Consider the following 15,289-nt stretch of genomic DNA (forward strand, 5'->3'; position numbering starts at 1 on the left):
GTTTCTGATTTGCCAGTGCAACCTTGACAATAATCATACTATGCTGAATTTGTAGAATCTATTAATAGAAAGTGTGATGTGTATAAAAACATTTGGGTTTCAGCTATTCAGGTACCTTACGGGTTATTCCTGTTTTTTATTACAACCATATTTTATTAGGTTTTCAAGACATCATTGACATACATAAACATTATTCATGTCTTATCCAGTATACATTACGCAATATTGTTACTCCCTGGTGTACTTAACCTCACTATTAACAAAACAGTCCCCCCTCGCCCCTTGAGTTGCGCTTAAGTGGACGTAATCTAATCCCTAGGTATTGTTGGGTTCTCATGAGTTGGGCTTTTAGTTTCAGTATGATGTAGTGCCCATTGTCCCTGTTCCTGGTGCTCACCTCTCCCTCTTTCCCATTCCAGCCTCGGGTGCGGTTCTCTCTTCTTCTTCTCCTCTCCTCTCCGGATCTCGTAGTGGCGCTATCCCTTCGTGCCTCTCCAGCCAGTCTGATGCCTCCTGTAAAGACTTGAAGAACTCTGTGCCATTCTCCGTGGTTACTCATAATGTGGCCGGGTACTACGTTACATATTTGTAGTTCAGTTGCCGCAACCTCTGCTTCACGTCACGGTAGGAGCCTCTCTGTCTTTGTACCCCTCTGGAAAAATCTGGGAAGATTCGCACCATTGAATTGTCCACCGCTAGGTCTCCTTTGAGGCGAGCCTGGGCATGGATGTGGTCTCTGTCCCTGTAATGGAGGAGCTTCGCTATCACCATCCGTGGTGGCGCTCCTGGTACAGGTGGTTTCGCGGGGACTCCGTGTGCCCTCTCTAGGGCGAAGAAGCTCGCTGGGCCATCTGGTGCTACTTCCTCTCACAACCATTTTTCCAGGTAGTCTATCATGTTGCGGCCTTCTACTTTTTACGGCAGGCCTATGATTCTGAGGTTGCTTCTACGTGATCTATTTTCTGCATCTTCGGCTCGGAATTCCAATGTGCACACTTTTGTCTCGAGCGCTGCTTATCGCTGCTTCATTTTTACTATGTTCCGCAGAGTCTCAGATAATTGGCCCTCGTTTGTCTTAACCCGGTCCGCCAACTTTTTGTGATCTTCCCTAAGTAGGCCCAGATCTAGTCCCAGCAAGTCGATTTTGGTTTCCAGGCACTCACTGGAGGAAGTGATGGCCTGCAGAATGTCCTGCAGCATAGGATCTCCTGTGTGCTCCGCCTGTGGTTGGGCCTTCCCCCTCTCCTCCATCGATTTTTCTGTTGGGGCGTCTTTTCTGTTCTTTTTTGGGGGATCTTCCCCATCGTGTCCTCTTGGTCTGCGGCGCTTCTGGTTCAGCGTGCGCTCATAGGACGCTCTGGGTAGTCCTTGTTGCGCGTGGGTTCACCTCTTCTGGCAAGCACTCCTCGATTTGTTATATACTCCGACTCGCACTTAGGCTAGTCGCGTCCGTCTCTGCCTCATTTTCCCGCCATTCTTCACGAGACCTTTCCGGTGCGCCTGCTACTCTCGGTGTGGGCCTGAGTCCGCTCTCCTCGATGTTTGCCAGGAGTCTCCAGATTACGCCGTGTTCTGGTCTTATGCACCATTATGCTCTGCTCAGGCTATCGCTTGCCCCGCCTCGAGCTCTCAGACCGCCATCTAGTAAGCCTGTCCGCTTCACTTGCTTCGCCCTTCTTCTCCGCATGCCCACGCATAGTTTGGGGCTCTGCGTTCTACCAGCGTAATCCCTGGGCGGGGTCTCTCCCATGTTTTGTATATTAGTCACTGGTATAGTCGAACCCTAGGCCTGCTGTCCAACCCCGTCAACGCCGCTGGGCCCACTCCGCTATATTAGGCCTCCACGTTGGTGCGGCCGATCGTCTGCCCTTCTCCTCAGGTCCCAATGTCTGAGTTGCTGCTCGCTGCTTACTTGGGGAAGGTCTGCCGCTTCTCAGGCCTTTCATTGCCAGTCTCCTCCATTGGTGCCCTGGGTATGCTTCTAGGATCCCCGCTTGGGCACACTCCCACAAACTCTCTGGGCCCCCCCAGTCTCCAGGTTGCTCAGCACCCTGCGGCACGGACCTAATCCCTCGCCTCTGCAGCTCTCACCTGGCTCCTCGGGGCCTCCCTCTCCTTCAGGCACCCACCAAACTCTCCAGGGCCACACTCACTCCGTCGCGCTGAAGGGGGGCCTTCTCTGCCTCTGTCTCGGCAGTTGGCCGCTGCCCCTGCCGGTCACATCAATGCCGCTGCAGTCCGCTCACCTCCTGGGGACCAGCGAAATGTTCTCCAGAAATTGCCGGGCCGTCTTCTTTGCCCCGCTCGCTTTCACCGGCGGTGATCAGGCTCTGTACTCAGGCCTGCCACGTGGGGCCCCTGGCAGACCTGCGTCCGCCTCCACTCCACTCCTCCGGTTCAACTTTAGGGAGTCTCTGGGCTCTGTTCCGGGGCCTGCGGCTGGGGCACTCTAGTTCTCAGTCCACTGCAGCCTGGTCAGTGCTGTCGGCTGGGGTGCCGCCATCTTGGCTCGCCTCCCGGCCACAGTTGGATTTTACACTTCTGCCGTTTTCAGTCTTTGCGAGGGGGTTTCTTCGTCTCTAACGAGCACTTCTCCCTCTGTATGATTATGAGGGTGCGCTGCAGGGCCTTCTGTCCCGTTCAGGGCATCAGGATGGCACTCAATGGTGGCTGGCCGACCGGAGCTCGCAAAATGTGCTGCTCACTCCATCGGCCTAAGCCACGCCCCCATGGGTTTTTCCTGTTGGGGTTCTGTTGGATTTTACAGCTGTCATTAGGAATGCTGTTGCTGGAGATATTTTTCTTTTAATGTTCATTTGACTTAGATTCTTTCTATGTTGGTACTCTTTATGACTTTGACACTCAGAATTCTGGTTAGATTCTACTTCAACTAGGGATTAATGAGTTTTATGATATGGCATTGTTTTGTACTTCTGTATTTCAGCCTTTATGGCAAATGTATGCATTTTTCTCTGTACCTCAATTTTAACTATTCTGCATTAAAATCCACTTTTGGATAATTTTGGCCTGGAACTCAGTCCTTTAACCTTTCAATGTTTAACTCTGTTTTATTCTGTTTAACTCTGCTAAAATTGTATTATACTTGTAAGGAGTGTAGTCTCTAACCATTAGATCAAATGAGAGATACTGGAGCTGAATTTCTTAGGTAAAATTTGGGGTGTTCAAAATATTGGGAATCAGATTGAATTATTGGGGTTCGGTCCCACAATATTGTCCCCACAACTACTACCGTTGAGTAACAATTGTGACCGAATTCCAACTGTGTGGTGCATGTCACTGTAACAGACAGGCTCCTACTTGAAATACTTTTATCAGGATACGTATATATTGTATTTTGAAGAGAACCAAAAAATTGTTGGACACACCCCAGACTGAAAATATTATTTGAAAGGAAGTAACCATTCTACTTTCCCTGGGTCTAAGCAGTGCTGAAATTATCTTTCTACTATATAATCTTAAGGGTAATAGCACCTCAGTGCATGCTGCCTGGCTCATTTTCCAAAACAAACTGAGTTCCAGTAGTGTCTTCCTAAGAACTGTCAAGCAGTGGCACTTTTTTGTAAATCCATTCCAGCAATCCACATTTGAGAGCTCCTGGACAGTTAGCCTTGCATTGTTAACTTTTAACCGGTTACTTTCTCCCTTAAGTTTCTGCTCACTGGTAATTTGATAACTGGCCTTGATAATAGTTGACAGTCTCCTACTATCGTGGTCTGCGATTTCTCACCTTAATCAGACCACACAGTCTGGGAAGATTCTATTGCAACACAGACTTGCACCTCACAATTGTAAATGGTGATAGAGATACAATTGTAAACTTTCTGCACCCACTCTTTGAAGAATGTGCACACAGTTACCACTTTTGTGTTTTTTTCCCTCTCAGATGTGCAAATGCAGCTGCAAGATATACAGAAAGAGCTAGAGAACATTAATAAAGACTTGTCCTTCACTGACTCTCTGAAAAACTTCACCACCACATTGAGTAAGGTGACCACAACTCTCTTTGAGAATAAATCAAAAATAGAAGAATACGACAACATAAGGTAAGAGGAACCCTTGTGCCCTGTTCCAGAAAGGTCTCTGGCATGTATGCATCTATGTAGCTATATAGGGTGGAACATACCATACGTATGCATTGAGCTTTTTCAGTTATTCAAACAATGGGCATCTTCTGTAAAAACTCCCATACAGGCCCAGATATATGACTGTTGTTCTTTTATCAGCATTGATGGCGAGGCATCCTTTCCAATCAGGATCCATAGCCATCAGCCAGAACTTCCTTTAGGGTCTGTGCCATGGGTACACAGCTTTCCTGTGCATAGTTCAGGTCTATGGTACTATGGATTCTTTTGGAACCTTTCCGTATGCACAAGACCCCATAAGCCAGAGGGGTCTCATACAGGCACTTCTTCATGGGTACATGGTTTGCCACACACGCTTCACAGATTTACAAGGGTTGCCATGGAGGGTTCATGTCCATGGGGCAAAGACGTTTAGAATTCCTTGCCATGGCCAGAACATGCTCACGAAGGGTTCAACTGGATGGTGTTGAGGAGTCATTAGGTGGCATCACAGCTGGGGCAAGAGTTACCACGCAGAGTTCCTGTTGCACACATGCCCATGCAGTCATATGGTGCATGCTTAAATCTGTCCCCCAGTTAGGTAGAGTACACTTGATGAATAACAGACAGACACTTCACGCCTTGGATCTCGTTGACAGTGTGAACAGTTCTGTGGCAGAAGGAGCATCAGAAGGAGTGTCTTCCAGTGCTTCGGTAGTAAAAGTAACAGCTCCTCTCCCCTTGACTGCTATTCCTGCAGATGTTTGCTAAAACATCACTACTGAATTCTAACACCTTTACAACAGGTCCTAAAATCCCCCCCTCTTATTTTAAGGTGCCCTCACAGCCCGCCATGAAACACTCAATGTAAAGAATGTACAGTATGTAAATTGTATAAACTATGTTAATGCTGTACTGTTTTGTGATGTATGTAAACATTTCACTCACAATCATGAGACCTTTTTAAACCTTCACATACATGATAATAGTCTAACCCAAGGAGCCTCTCTTCTTATAAATGGCCTCCCAGGCTACTGTATTTGGCACTAAACAAAACCTCCCACTCCGCTCTATATAAAGCGCTTGACTTCCCTTCAGGGCTGGGTCTGAGACACATAAGAACCTTCAAAACTGTTGACAGTGCTTCCTGACCCTCATTATTTTGATACAAAATATAAAGGCTCAGTTTGAATGCATGTACATGACAGTAGTTTGAAAGTCAGTTTCGAGTGCTGATTCATGAGCATGAATAGGCAGCTGTGAGTTCGAAAATGTTTGGCACCATAAGTGAAGTGACGCTTTGCCGCCACCCAGTTGACAAACACACAGAGTGAGTAGTATCCTCTGGGAGATCCGCAGCAGTGATGTGGTTGTCAGTGCTCTGCGGCCTGTAGACATTACCTTGGTCCCCCTCGCTACTATTAAGACCAAGCTGGCAATGAGTACCTGTCAGGAGGGATAATATGAACACTATATGCAAGTAATTTTGTGGTAGTTAAGTTTATGAATCTTTCTCCTGGAACCACTTCGAGGGATAGACACTGTTGTTGTTAGCGATTTAAAGTTATCATCATTGTACTGCCTCTGCCGTCCTGCACTGCTTTGTTGCTCATAGTGTTATACTAGCCTCGATGCCTGTTTTTTTAAAAATCTCATTGTATTTGCTTATACCTGTACACTCATCGTGATACAATGCCTGTACTTGTGTCTGCCCTTTTTGTTTTTGAAAATGCATATATACAGATAAAAAATTTTTTTTAAAAAAGTTTAGGAATCCTCTGTTGGACACTATGATTTGCAACATTATTCAATATGTTAAAATGTTTGTCCACTAAACACGTGCATCCCCTCTGTTCAACAATATAGTCGTGAGTAGGATACAAGCTTACCCTATAAATGTCATAATACCCCTGTGCAAACCTATTAGTTGCAGTGTGTTAAATGCTGAATCTACTGACCTGCGTCCATGATGTTTCTTCACAGACGAATCTGTTACTGGAGGCAGACAGTGAAATAGGATGAATATCTCCCACTGATGAATGACCTGTGTAAGGTCCAAAATGCATAGGGCATTTTAAGTATTCATTCTTCCACCCCTTTGTCTCCCTGGAGCTTCTCATTCTATTGGATAGTTCTCAGATTACAAGGATTGTCCTCAATGCATGAATATTGCCATGGTACATTCTGCTAAAGAATCCCTAAGATCTGAATAATTGCAACCTAATATCATTGATGCGATATCAAGGCATATTGATGGAGAAGATGATTCTTAGCCTGTTGCTGTTCTTTGCAAATAACAATTTATTGGAATTGTTCCAGATGGGATGTAGGCCCCACTAAAGCACTGAGCCGATGGTGTTATCTGGACTGGAGGACCTACTCTGGCTGGGTAATGGTGGGGATGTTGTGGCCCTAGTTTTGTTAGACTTCTCAGGGACCTTTGATATTATTGACTGCCACATCCTATTAGACAGATTAGCCAAGACCAATTTTGGGGGTTTTGTCCTAGTCTATTTGAAATCATAGCTATGCAGTAGATTTCAGAGGATTGTCATGCTTCATTCTCCTCTCAGTCTAAAGAAATCAACTGTGGTGTTGATGCCCCCCCCAGCAGTCCATATTATTCCCCTTTCAATCTGTGCATAAAGGTCCCATGAAAGAGAGCATTTTGCATGCATGCCGATGACAAAACATCCAGTTGGGTCAGAAGAGGTCCAGGCCCTAATTCTATCTATAAGTGCTTTAACTTGACATTGCGGTAGATATCCCTTTTTGTAGCTCAATCCTACAAAAAACAACATCTCACTACTGTGAATGGTACCTTCTTGGAGAGCCTGATTTGGCCACAGCCCATAACCCCCTACCCACCAGTTAAGGCACTTTAATATCTGGATATAAAATCTTTGCTTGGAGAACAAGATTTCCAAAGTTTCCATAACTTGTGTTTTTTGCAACTAATGATCCTGAAGAACTTGCTCCCCTACACTTATTCATAGCTAAACGTGGACCCTTGTTCCATCACAGTTTGGACTACAACAATGGTGTTTAGCTTTTTCCATTCATACAAAAAGCATCACCTCCTGTAGTTGGTCAAGATTGCCATAGCAAGTTTGGTGCTTGGTCTGTCTATGCAGGATGCCATCACCAATGGTTGTGAAGTTTACCTTGGTTCTCATCTGCAGTAGCCAACACCATAGTTCCCAGGGCACTTTAGTTGGTACACCAGAATTCTGTGCAGCTAAATCTAAAAGTAGTCACTAGGTGTAGAGCCTTGCCTATTCTTCTGTTACCCAAAATAAGATCTATAGCCTTTGAAAACAGGACCTTCTAGATGCCAGTGACTAAATGTTGGACAGGTAAAAGCTGAAAAATACGTTTCCTAAATTAGTCTAATCTATAAATGTTCAGAAAAACACTTCAATACTCGCTTTTTAAACAGCATGACTTTGTAAACTGTTGTGCTTTACTGAATATTTGAATTGTGTGGTATATTATTATTCTCTTTACTTTAATTTTGGCTGTGCAATACTGTACATCACCATGAAACTCTTGGCGTAATTAATGAATATACAAAAACATCTTGTAACAAAATATAACAGGATTCCAAGTAGTGAGCATTGTGTTTTTCTTTCACAGTACTGGCGTCCCTTTTTAAAGATCATCAATCCACTCATTCCATTGGTATCCCTATAGTAATAGACATGTAACTTTAAAACCAACACACTATCATGATAAAGGAAACCGAGATTAGCATGGTCTCAGTATTAAAATGCAAAAGCACAAAAATCTCTTGATCTGACATGAAGGAAAAAGCAACAAGGTCCAGAAAACAAATGCAGATAAACTCCTGGTATTGGATCTAGAAATCAGCCGATCAACTCTCCCAAAACAAGGACCAAGAAACAAGGGAAAGAAAAAAACTGGCCTTATAAAAAACAGGAGAGGAATGGCTGGTTGAGCTACAAGAAAAGAGGGGCAATCCCTATGGATAGAGCCAACACTAGATTACTAGAGAAATTTACAGCCGAATTAACAGTCTAGATAAACACATTTACGTGATTCTCAGACCTTTAAGGTGAGAATTTCAGGCATAAACAGAAATACCCCATTAACATGAAGATAAAATGTACTCACAAGAAACAAGTGCTCTTCCTTGACTTAGAATTGACAGATGTTTAAGAGGAAATCTGAACCTGAAGAAAACAAAGTTGAAACAATTAGAAATTCGAACATATACAAAACCAGTGACAGAACCGGGATCAGCCAAATTATTTGTGGTGTTGTATTTAATAGCATAGTCTATGCTATTCATGTTATTCCATACTGCTGAACCAGTGCTATTTTTTGACAATTAACCATACCCGTCTCGCCCATGTACATGCATCCATGGCTGTTGCTTAGAGATGATAGTTTTCAATCAGTTCTATCCAACCTGTGACAGAGCTTCATCCTGGAATCTCCTAACTGCCTTAAGTTATCCAGAGTATTTTATGTCTGTGTATCGCCCACTGCACACCCTCATGTTTTGAAGGGATTTGTAGCAATACCATAGCATAGCATGACGTTATGTTATCATGCATCGCATTATAATCCCTCTATGGCTATTTTCATTCAAAGATTTTATTTCACAAGGAAATTCATTTCTAAAAATGTAAATCTAAAGGCTGCTTGAATCTAATCTACATAGACGTTCATATACATTGCAGCCATCTCAGACAACATATATGTAAAAAATATTTATTCAGATGCATTAATGATATAATTTTCATTAGTACTATATCTGCAGCTCGACTTAAAATGATTTATGTTTCAGAAGACGTTTAAGCTGCCCCTTGCCCCCTCTCGGGCATTTATATTTTGTCAGATATGTTAGAGATAGCTTGCACTTTAAGGCTTAGACAGACTTGGTGATCTTTTAAGGATTTTGCTGACAGGATAAGGTTTAAGAGATAATTACTTAACCTGCTATTGTCTTTTCTCTTCTCTACAGGTGGAGTGTGGGCGTTGCCTTGTCCTGTATTGTGCTGCTGATTATCCTGTGCAATGTTTTTGGTCTTCTCCTTGGACCAATTGGGCTTAAGTCAAAAGTGGATCCCACACAACGAAGCTGTGCATCCAATTCAGGAGGAAACTTCTTCATGGCGTAAGCAGGACTTACACATTTAGTATCCGAGGCCCTCAGGGTACCTTTGGCCACCTACACTTAAATGATAATGCAATTCTCAGAAAAAATGGGACATCTCTTTGTCCAACAGTTTACTTATTAGTTTTAAATCTACTACGTATAGCCCCCCACTTTTGGAGTAAATTTCAACTTTCCTGGGATCTGCAAAAATCTCATGACACATGCATAGTAATGTCTGGAAGTCTGAGATTTTCTTGATTGCTCCTGTTGCAAGGTTCATGCTATTGGGTATTGTGGACAATCTGCATGAGTAAGTGTAACGTAAATGTACACTTGCACATGTAATAATTTTTCCTACATTTATCAGCGTAGAAAATATATTTCCCAGTGGAGAAAACTTCCCTCGCCATAATTAACTATCTGGGTGGTGTCCCGCATTTCTCACACTGGGAGAACATTTCCCTGCCTTTTGAAGGACGAGTGTAGTTGTCCTTTCTTGGGGAGGACCCACTATTGAAAACCTTTTGTGAATGCCAACAAACTACTCCCAAGTGTGTATGGATGCTAATAGATGACAATAAGCCTCCTTTCTTTCCTGTTTCTCTCCCCTCACACACACGTTTCATTGGAAAAATCTACAAATGCTCATTCTGGGAGTCAATCATAAGAGACAGTTATGGAAAACCATTTATGAACGAGGCTCTAATTATATAGGCCTGCTCACTAAACAATGGCACACATTGAAATCTATTTTATACATTTTCAGATGAGTTTCACCACATGCATACATTGCTCCGAGTCACTCTACTGACTGCATTTTGGGATATGGCATGGATGTAGCAAGGCAAAGTGATGACTTACTAACTGTGCATTGCAATCGTACCCACTCTATTGTCCAAAAGTAAGAAGGCGTGATTTCAGCAGTCACACAGGGGTCAATTTTCCATAGAGTAGGCATCTGGAACAACAGGATTGACTCTTTCTGGGCTAGGGTGGTCACTATATCACGTTTTATATGACCAGCAATAATATATTATCCACTAAATTGGCCTATTAGACGTTAGCATATTACTATATTGAGAGTTGTCTTCCCTGTTATTCAGTTCTCTTATACTTATCTCTTAGTGTAAGTATATGTGGCATTAAGAATAGTAAATATCTATGGGGGATTTCAACCTTGGGATGACCCAGACGACCCAGAGGTCAACAGCTTCAAACCGTTCCTATCCGACCTGAACTTGTCCGAAATCTGTGACAGCCCCACCCATGAAAAAGGTTCAACCCTCGATCTTGTAATCTCCAAAACAGACTACACCAAGCTGGAATCGATGCTCCCCTGTGACTGGTTTGACCACCACATCATCACTTTCCATATCAAGGTAGCAGTTAAACCACTCTCTGTCCAATCCACGAGAATGAAAATCTGGAAGAGAAACCTTAAAAAAGTCAATCCTGTCTCTCTCGCAATGTCTAGACCTATCCTCATTCCAGTACCGGATGGATTACATGATGTACATGATCTGACTAATCACTACTTCGACTCCATGAACATGTTATTAGAGAAACTAGCTCCCCTACTATTGAAGAGTCGCCACAAAATACACACAACCCTGGTATGACGGCAGGCTAAATGAAGACAGAAGATCACTAAGAGCAATCGAACGACAATGGAGAGCCTCACCATCCCCTAACCACCTCAAACTACTGAGAAGCACACAAAACGCCTATTTAAGAAAAATTAGACGATCAAAAGCGGACTTCATCAGTAAACAATTAGATCAAGCTAAAAATCGTCCCAAAAGACTATTCGTAATAATCAAATCGCAATCGAAGGGTGTCTCCCACTCCCCCCAAGCCAATCCAGAAACACTCCCCAATTGCGAGGAATTTGCTTCCTTTTTCACAACAAAAACAGAAAACATAAAGATAGACCTACTTAATGTGCCACTATTGCATTCCGACTCACCCACAATCTCCTCACTGACCCCGCTCAGGACACAACTCAGTGGTACTGCTAAGCTAGACCTAAAAAAACAACGCCTCCTGGACCAACTTCAATTTCTACAGCGAAGAAAATATCCTAAAGACACTCACGGCCTTGAACCCCTCCAATCACTTCAGACTCTCTCCCAGCAAACCACTTAAGACTTCATTCCAATGCTAGTTCCTCTATGGGCCAGGATCATAAACACCTCCCTTATACAAGGAATGATCCCAGACATCCTCAAAGCTGGTCAGGTATCCCCCATCTTAAAGAAACCCTCAGCGGACCCATCAGACTTGAACAACTATCGCCCAATATCCAACATCCCTACCCTGGCCAAACTACTCGAAAAATGTGTGTACATGCAGCTCAGCAACCACATAGACCACTTCAACCTGCTCGATCAATTCCAATCAGGTTTTCGTACAGGACACAGTACTGAATCAGCCATGACACACCTAATAGATGACGCACTAAAAATATTGGATCAGAACAAAGCCTGCTTACTCATCTTGCTTGACCTATCCTCAGCTTTCGACACCGTCAAACATGACAACCTACTAGACCTCCTGAAGCATAGAATGGGTCTATCTGGAATGGTTTTAAACTGGTTTACTTATTTCCTCCAAAACAGAACACAAAGACTCAAGATCAATCAATCTTTATCCAAGCCCAGGCCAGTCATCTTAGGAGTGCCCTAGGGATCCTCCCTCTCCCTGACACTCTTCAGTCTGTTTATGGAACCAATCACCAATCTTCACAACTCCGCAAATGTCCACTACCACATGTACGCAGACGACACGAGACTCTACATTAAGGTCCGCTTTCTTGAAGACATCAAGTCCCTCAACTCAATGCTACAAAAAACGCAGACCTGGTTGGTCAATAACCACTTAAAACTAAACACCCTCAAAACAGAATTCCTCTTAATCGCCCCACCCAACCAAACAACCATCATCCGTGAATGGATGAAGCATCTAACAGCACTCGATGGTCAACCCCTCATCATTGATTCTGCTAAATCACTTTGAATTACTCTTAATTATAAGCTAAATATGAAGAAGCACATTAGCGCTGCAACTATAGGAGCACATTTTCATATGAACACCTTAAGAAGACTGAAACCCTTCATACCCGCAAATGACTTTAAAAAGGCAGTTCAGACTCTTATAACCCCCAAAGTGGATGTCAGGGCACCAATTAGTGGGACAACTAAGAAAGCCACTAACCTGTCATGAACGGCAGCAAGGACGATGGTCAGTAGAATGTTCCCTTCTTCCCGGAAGCGCGCCTCTCACAGAGGGAAGTGTACACTACTCCGTACGAAGGCGCCCCGGGGAAAAAAGGAAGGGGGAAAAACGAGGGTGGCTCAACAGCGTGACCCTTCTGGAATGCGGCGGAAGGAAAGCTAAGGAGGTTCAACGAGTCATGTCGCATTCCATCGGTGACACTGTAGTAAGAGAAAGCAACAAGGAATTACGTGTGAAAGGGACACCCGGGGCTTCCTAACTGTGCTTCCCAGTATCCCTCCTTCCTTGTGTTTCCCCACTTACTATGGATTTATCTGTGAGAGTCTTCAAAGAAACAAGCAGGAAGAGCCGTTGGAAGAAAATAAAAGCAGATTATGCCACATATGTCTGTCTCCGAGGCCCTCTTGGAGACGGTGAGACTTTCAGGCAGCCGGGCAGTTTGAGCCTGTCATTCGCACTCGTTGTTGACGTCACAACGAGAGTGCGGAAGCCTTCAGTCACTGCTTTGCCTCCCCCCTGCGGTAGGAAATGCTTAGGGCGTAGAGCGAACCAGAACGGGCGCGTTAAAACAGACACTCTAAATCCTAATTACCTAGTAGCGGGAAGGCCAAAAGTAAATTAGAAACTAAAGTTAGGAGGGTGACGCTTAGGCACGGAACACTACCTGCACAGGGTCGGAGGCAGCGGGAGAAGTCCGTATGATGAAAGCGCCCAACCTCCGGCGGGGAAAACACCATCCACCTGGCGCTCTGTCAGCGATAGAAGACCCCACTCCGGGAATGCTCGGGAAGCTTTGATGGCGTGAAGAGTTGCGAGATGCCCGACCTCCGGCGGGGAAGCACCATCCGCCTGGCACTCGTCTCTCCCAGGAAGTACGAGGAAGTTTGTCAAGCCCCGTTTCACGGAAGGGGCAGGGCTTATATAGCCATCCAATCGAGAGGCGACCTTGCTCCTGTTATGTTTGGGGCTGTTGACGGGCATTCTGGGTTTTGTAGTTTTTTGTGCGGGTTGCTTCCGTGGCCTCTGTGGTTTCCCCCACGCAAGGTACAGTTTAAACGGGGGAAACAATGCCTCAACCGAGATTCTACGATCATGGTCATGACAGTGGAATACGGGAGGGTCGCTCTCTGCGGCCTTCCCAGAGCATCGACAGCCCCTCTTAGAGCGTCAATCAATGCAGCAGCGAGACTCATCACAGGCTCAAAAAGAAACAGTCATATCTCCCCTGACCGTCGTGCACTCAACTGGCTTCCTTTTGAGGCCAGAATCCATCTGAAAATTGCATGTATGACACACAAAGCATTACATCACAAAACCCCGAGATACTTAGCGGAGAAATTGATCCTATCGGGTGGCAACAGAACCACTAGATGCTCCCACAATCTTCTACTGAAACCACCACGTTTTACCAAGAAGAAAACATATAACCGTACCTTCACAGGAATGGCTCCCAGGATCTGGAATGCCCTGCCCCCAGAAACAAGACTGAACCCATCCACGGCATCGTTCAAAAAAGAAGTGAAATCGATTCTCTTGGCTAAATTCACTTGAACTGTTTCATACATTCCTTTAGAAACCTGCCAATATGTAATAGCTACTACTAATCTATTTACTTAACCTATAGTATTTTTATTTCTATGCATGTGTATTCTACCTATATCGGACCTGTAAAGCGCACTGTTTGTTATCTATATCTGCCCTGTAAAGTGCTTTGATATCTGCAAGGGTCTTGTTCGCGCATACAAAACCTTCAAAATAAACAAATAAAAAATATTTACTGTTCAATATAGTGTTCAGTCAATGTAGTGGGTGTGATAGTATTGCAGATTGAAATTAGCAACCTTGATATAGTGTCATACAACCCTATAGGGTATTTGTATGAACTGCTACTTGTTCGCGCTTTACAAATACTGTACATTTACATTTACTTGGGGCAGCAGGAGATGGATGGTTATTGTCTGTAGGGTGCATCAGTGTCTGCCCCGTCGTAGGGGAGTAGGAAGGAGCTCCTGGCATGTGCCAGACTCCAGCATAGTGATCTAGGAAGTGGGTACAAAGAGCTCTGCTCTCCTGGACAGCTATTTAATGCATCTACAAACAAAAACAAGTACTTCCCCTGAAAAGCTGGTTGGTGCAAAGGACTACATACAGTACTTATACCTTCAGTCTCCATATATGAAGTTTACTGAATTATTTTTCCAATGATCAACAACAAATACATTTAATGTGGGGATTTTGTCAATCAATATAAAGACACATGTTTAGAACATGTTTAAAGTAGAAGCACAAATGTTTAGAACAAGTTTGAAGTAGAAGGACGCATGTTCAGACATCTAGCTCTCTATGTTGACTTTAGTCCAGTTTATCAATTGTTGTTTATGGTTTAAGTTTTTTAACATTGTGAAAAAGGCAACAAACATTTCTTTTTTTAAAACAGTCCACAACAAATTATAGTATATTACCAGCTGTACAAATAAAAACAACATCTAAGGAAAGATTACATGGAGGGATGCCCTGCCTGTCATCCATGCCAGACATGCGCACCACAGTATGTGTGCCTTGTACCCTTCTTTATTTGTGTACATCCTTCGTATATTCCACACCACAATTTAATTGAAATGCACATCTTCGCTCTGGAAAAAAACGCAACCTTTTTGTGTTATTTAAATTATAGTCTCAAAAGATTCGATAAAGGAAATTTTCATTTGGCCCAAAAGCAGGGAGCAAAACATTTTACCATGTGTTCCCTTGCACCCCACACAGGCCATTGGCAAAAGCAAAGTCTGGCTGCACATTTAATTTTTGTCCTTGAACATCTTAAAAGCTGCCTATATTCCACACAAGGGTA

General features: G+C 43.8%; 1 protein-coding gene across 2 annotated transcripts in view; it reads left to right on the top strand.

Moving 5' to 3' along the window:
• The window catches only part of LOC146867615 (prominin-1-A-like), a 496,515-nt gene that overhangs the window by 336,978 nt on the left and 144,248 nt on the right, over nt 1–15,289 (top strand). For both annotated transcript variants that reach the window (XM_085606443.1, XM_085606442.1), the window contains exons 11-12: nt 3,905–4,064; nt 9,073–9,225. In XM_085606443.1, coding sequence (XP_085462569.1) covers nt 3,905–4,064; nt 9,073–9,225 — 313 coding nt within the window. The remainder of the gene's footprint in view (nt 1–3,904; nt 4,065–9,072; nt 9,226–15,289) is intronic.

This window comes from Triturus cristatus, chromosome 1_2 (assembly GCF_964204655.1).
Source record: "Triturus cristatus chromosome 1_2, aTriCri1.1, whole genome shotgun sequence".
Classification (NCBI taxonomy): Eukaryota; Metazoa; Chordata; class Amphibia; order Caudata; family Salamandridae; genus Triturus; species Triturus cristatus.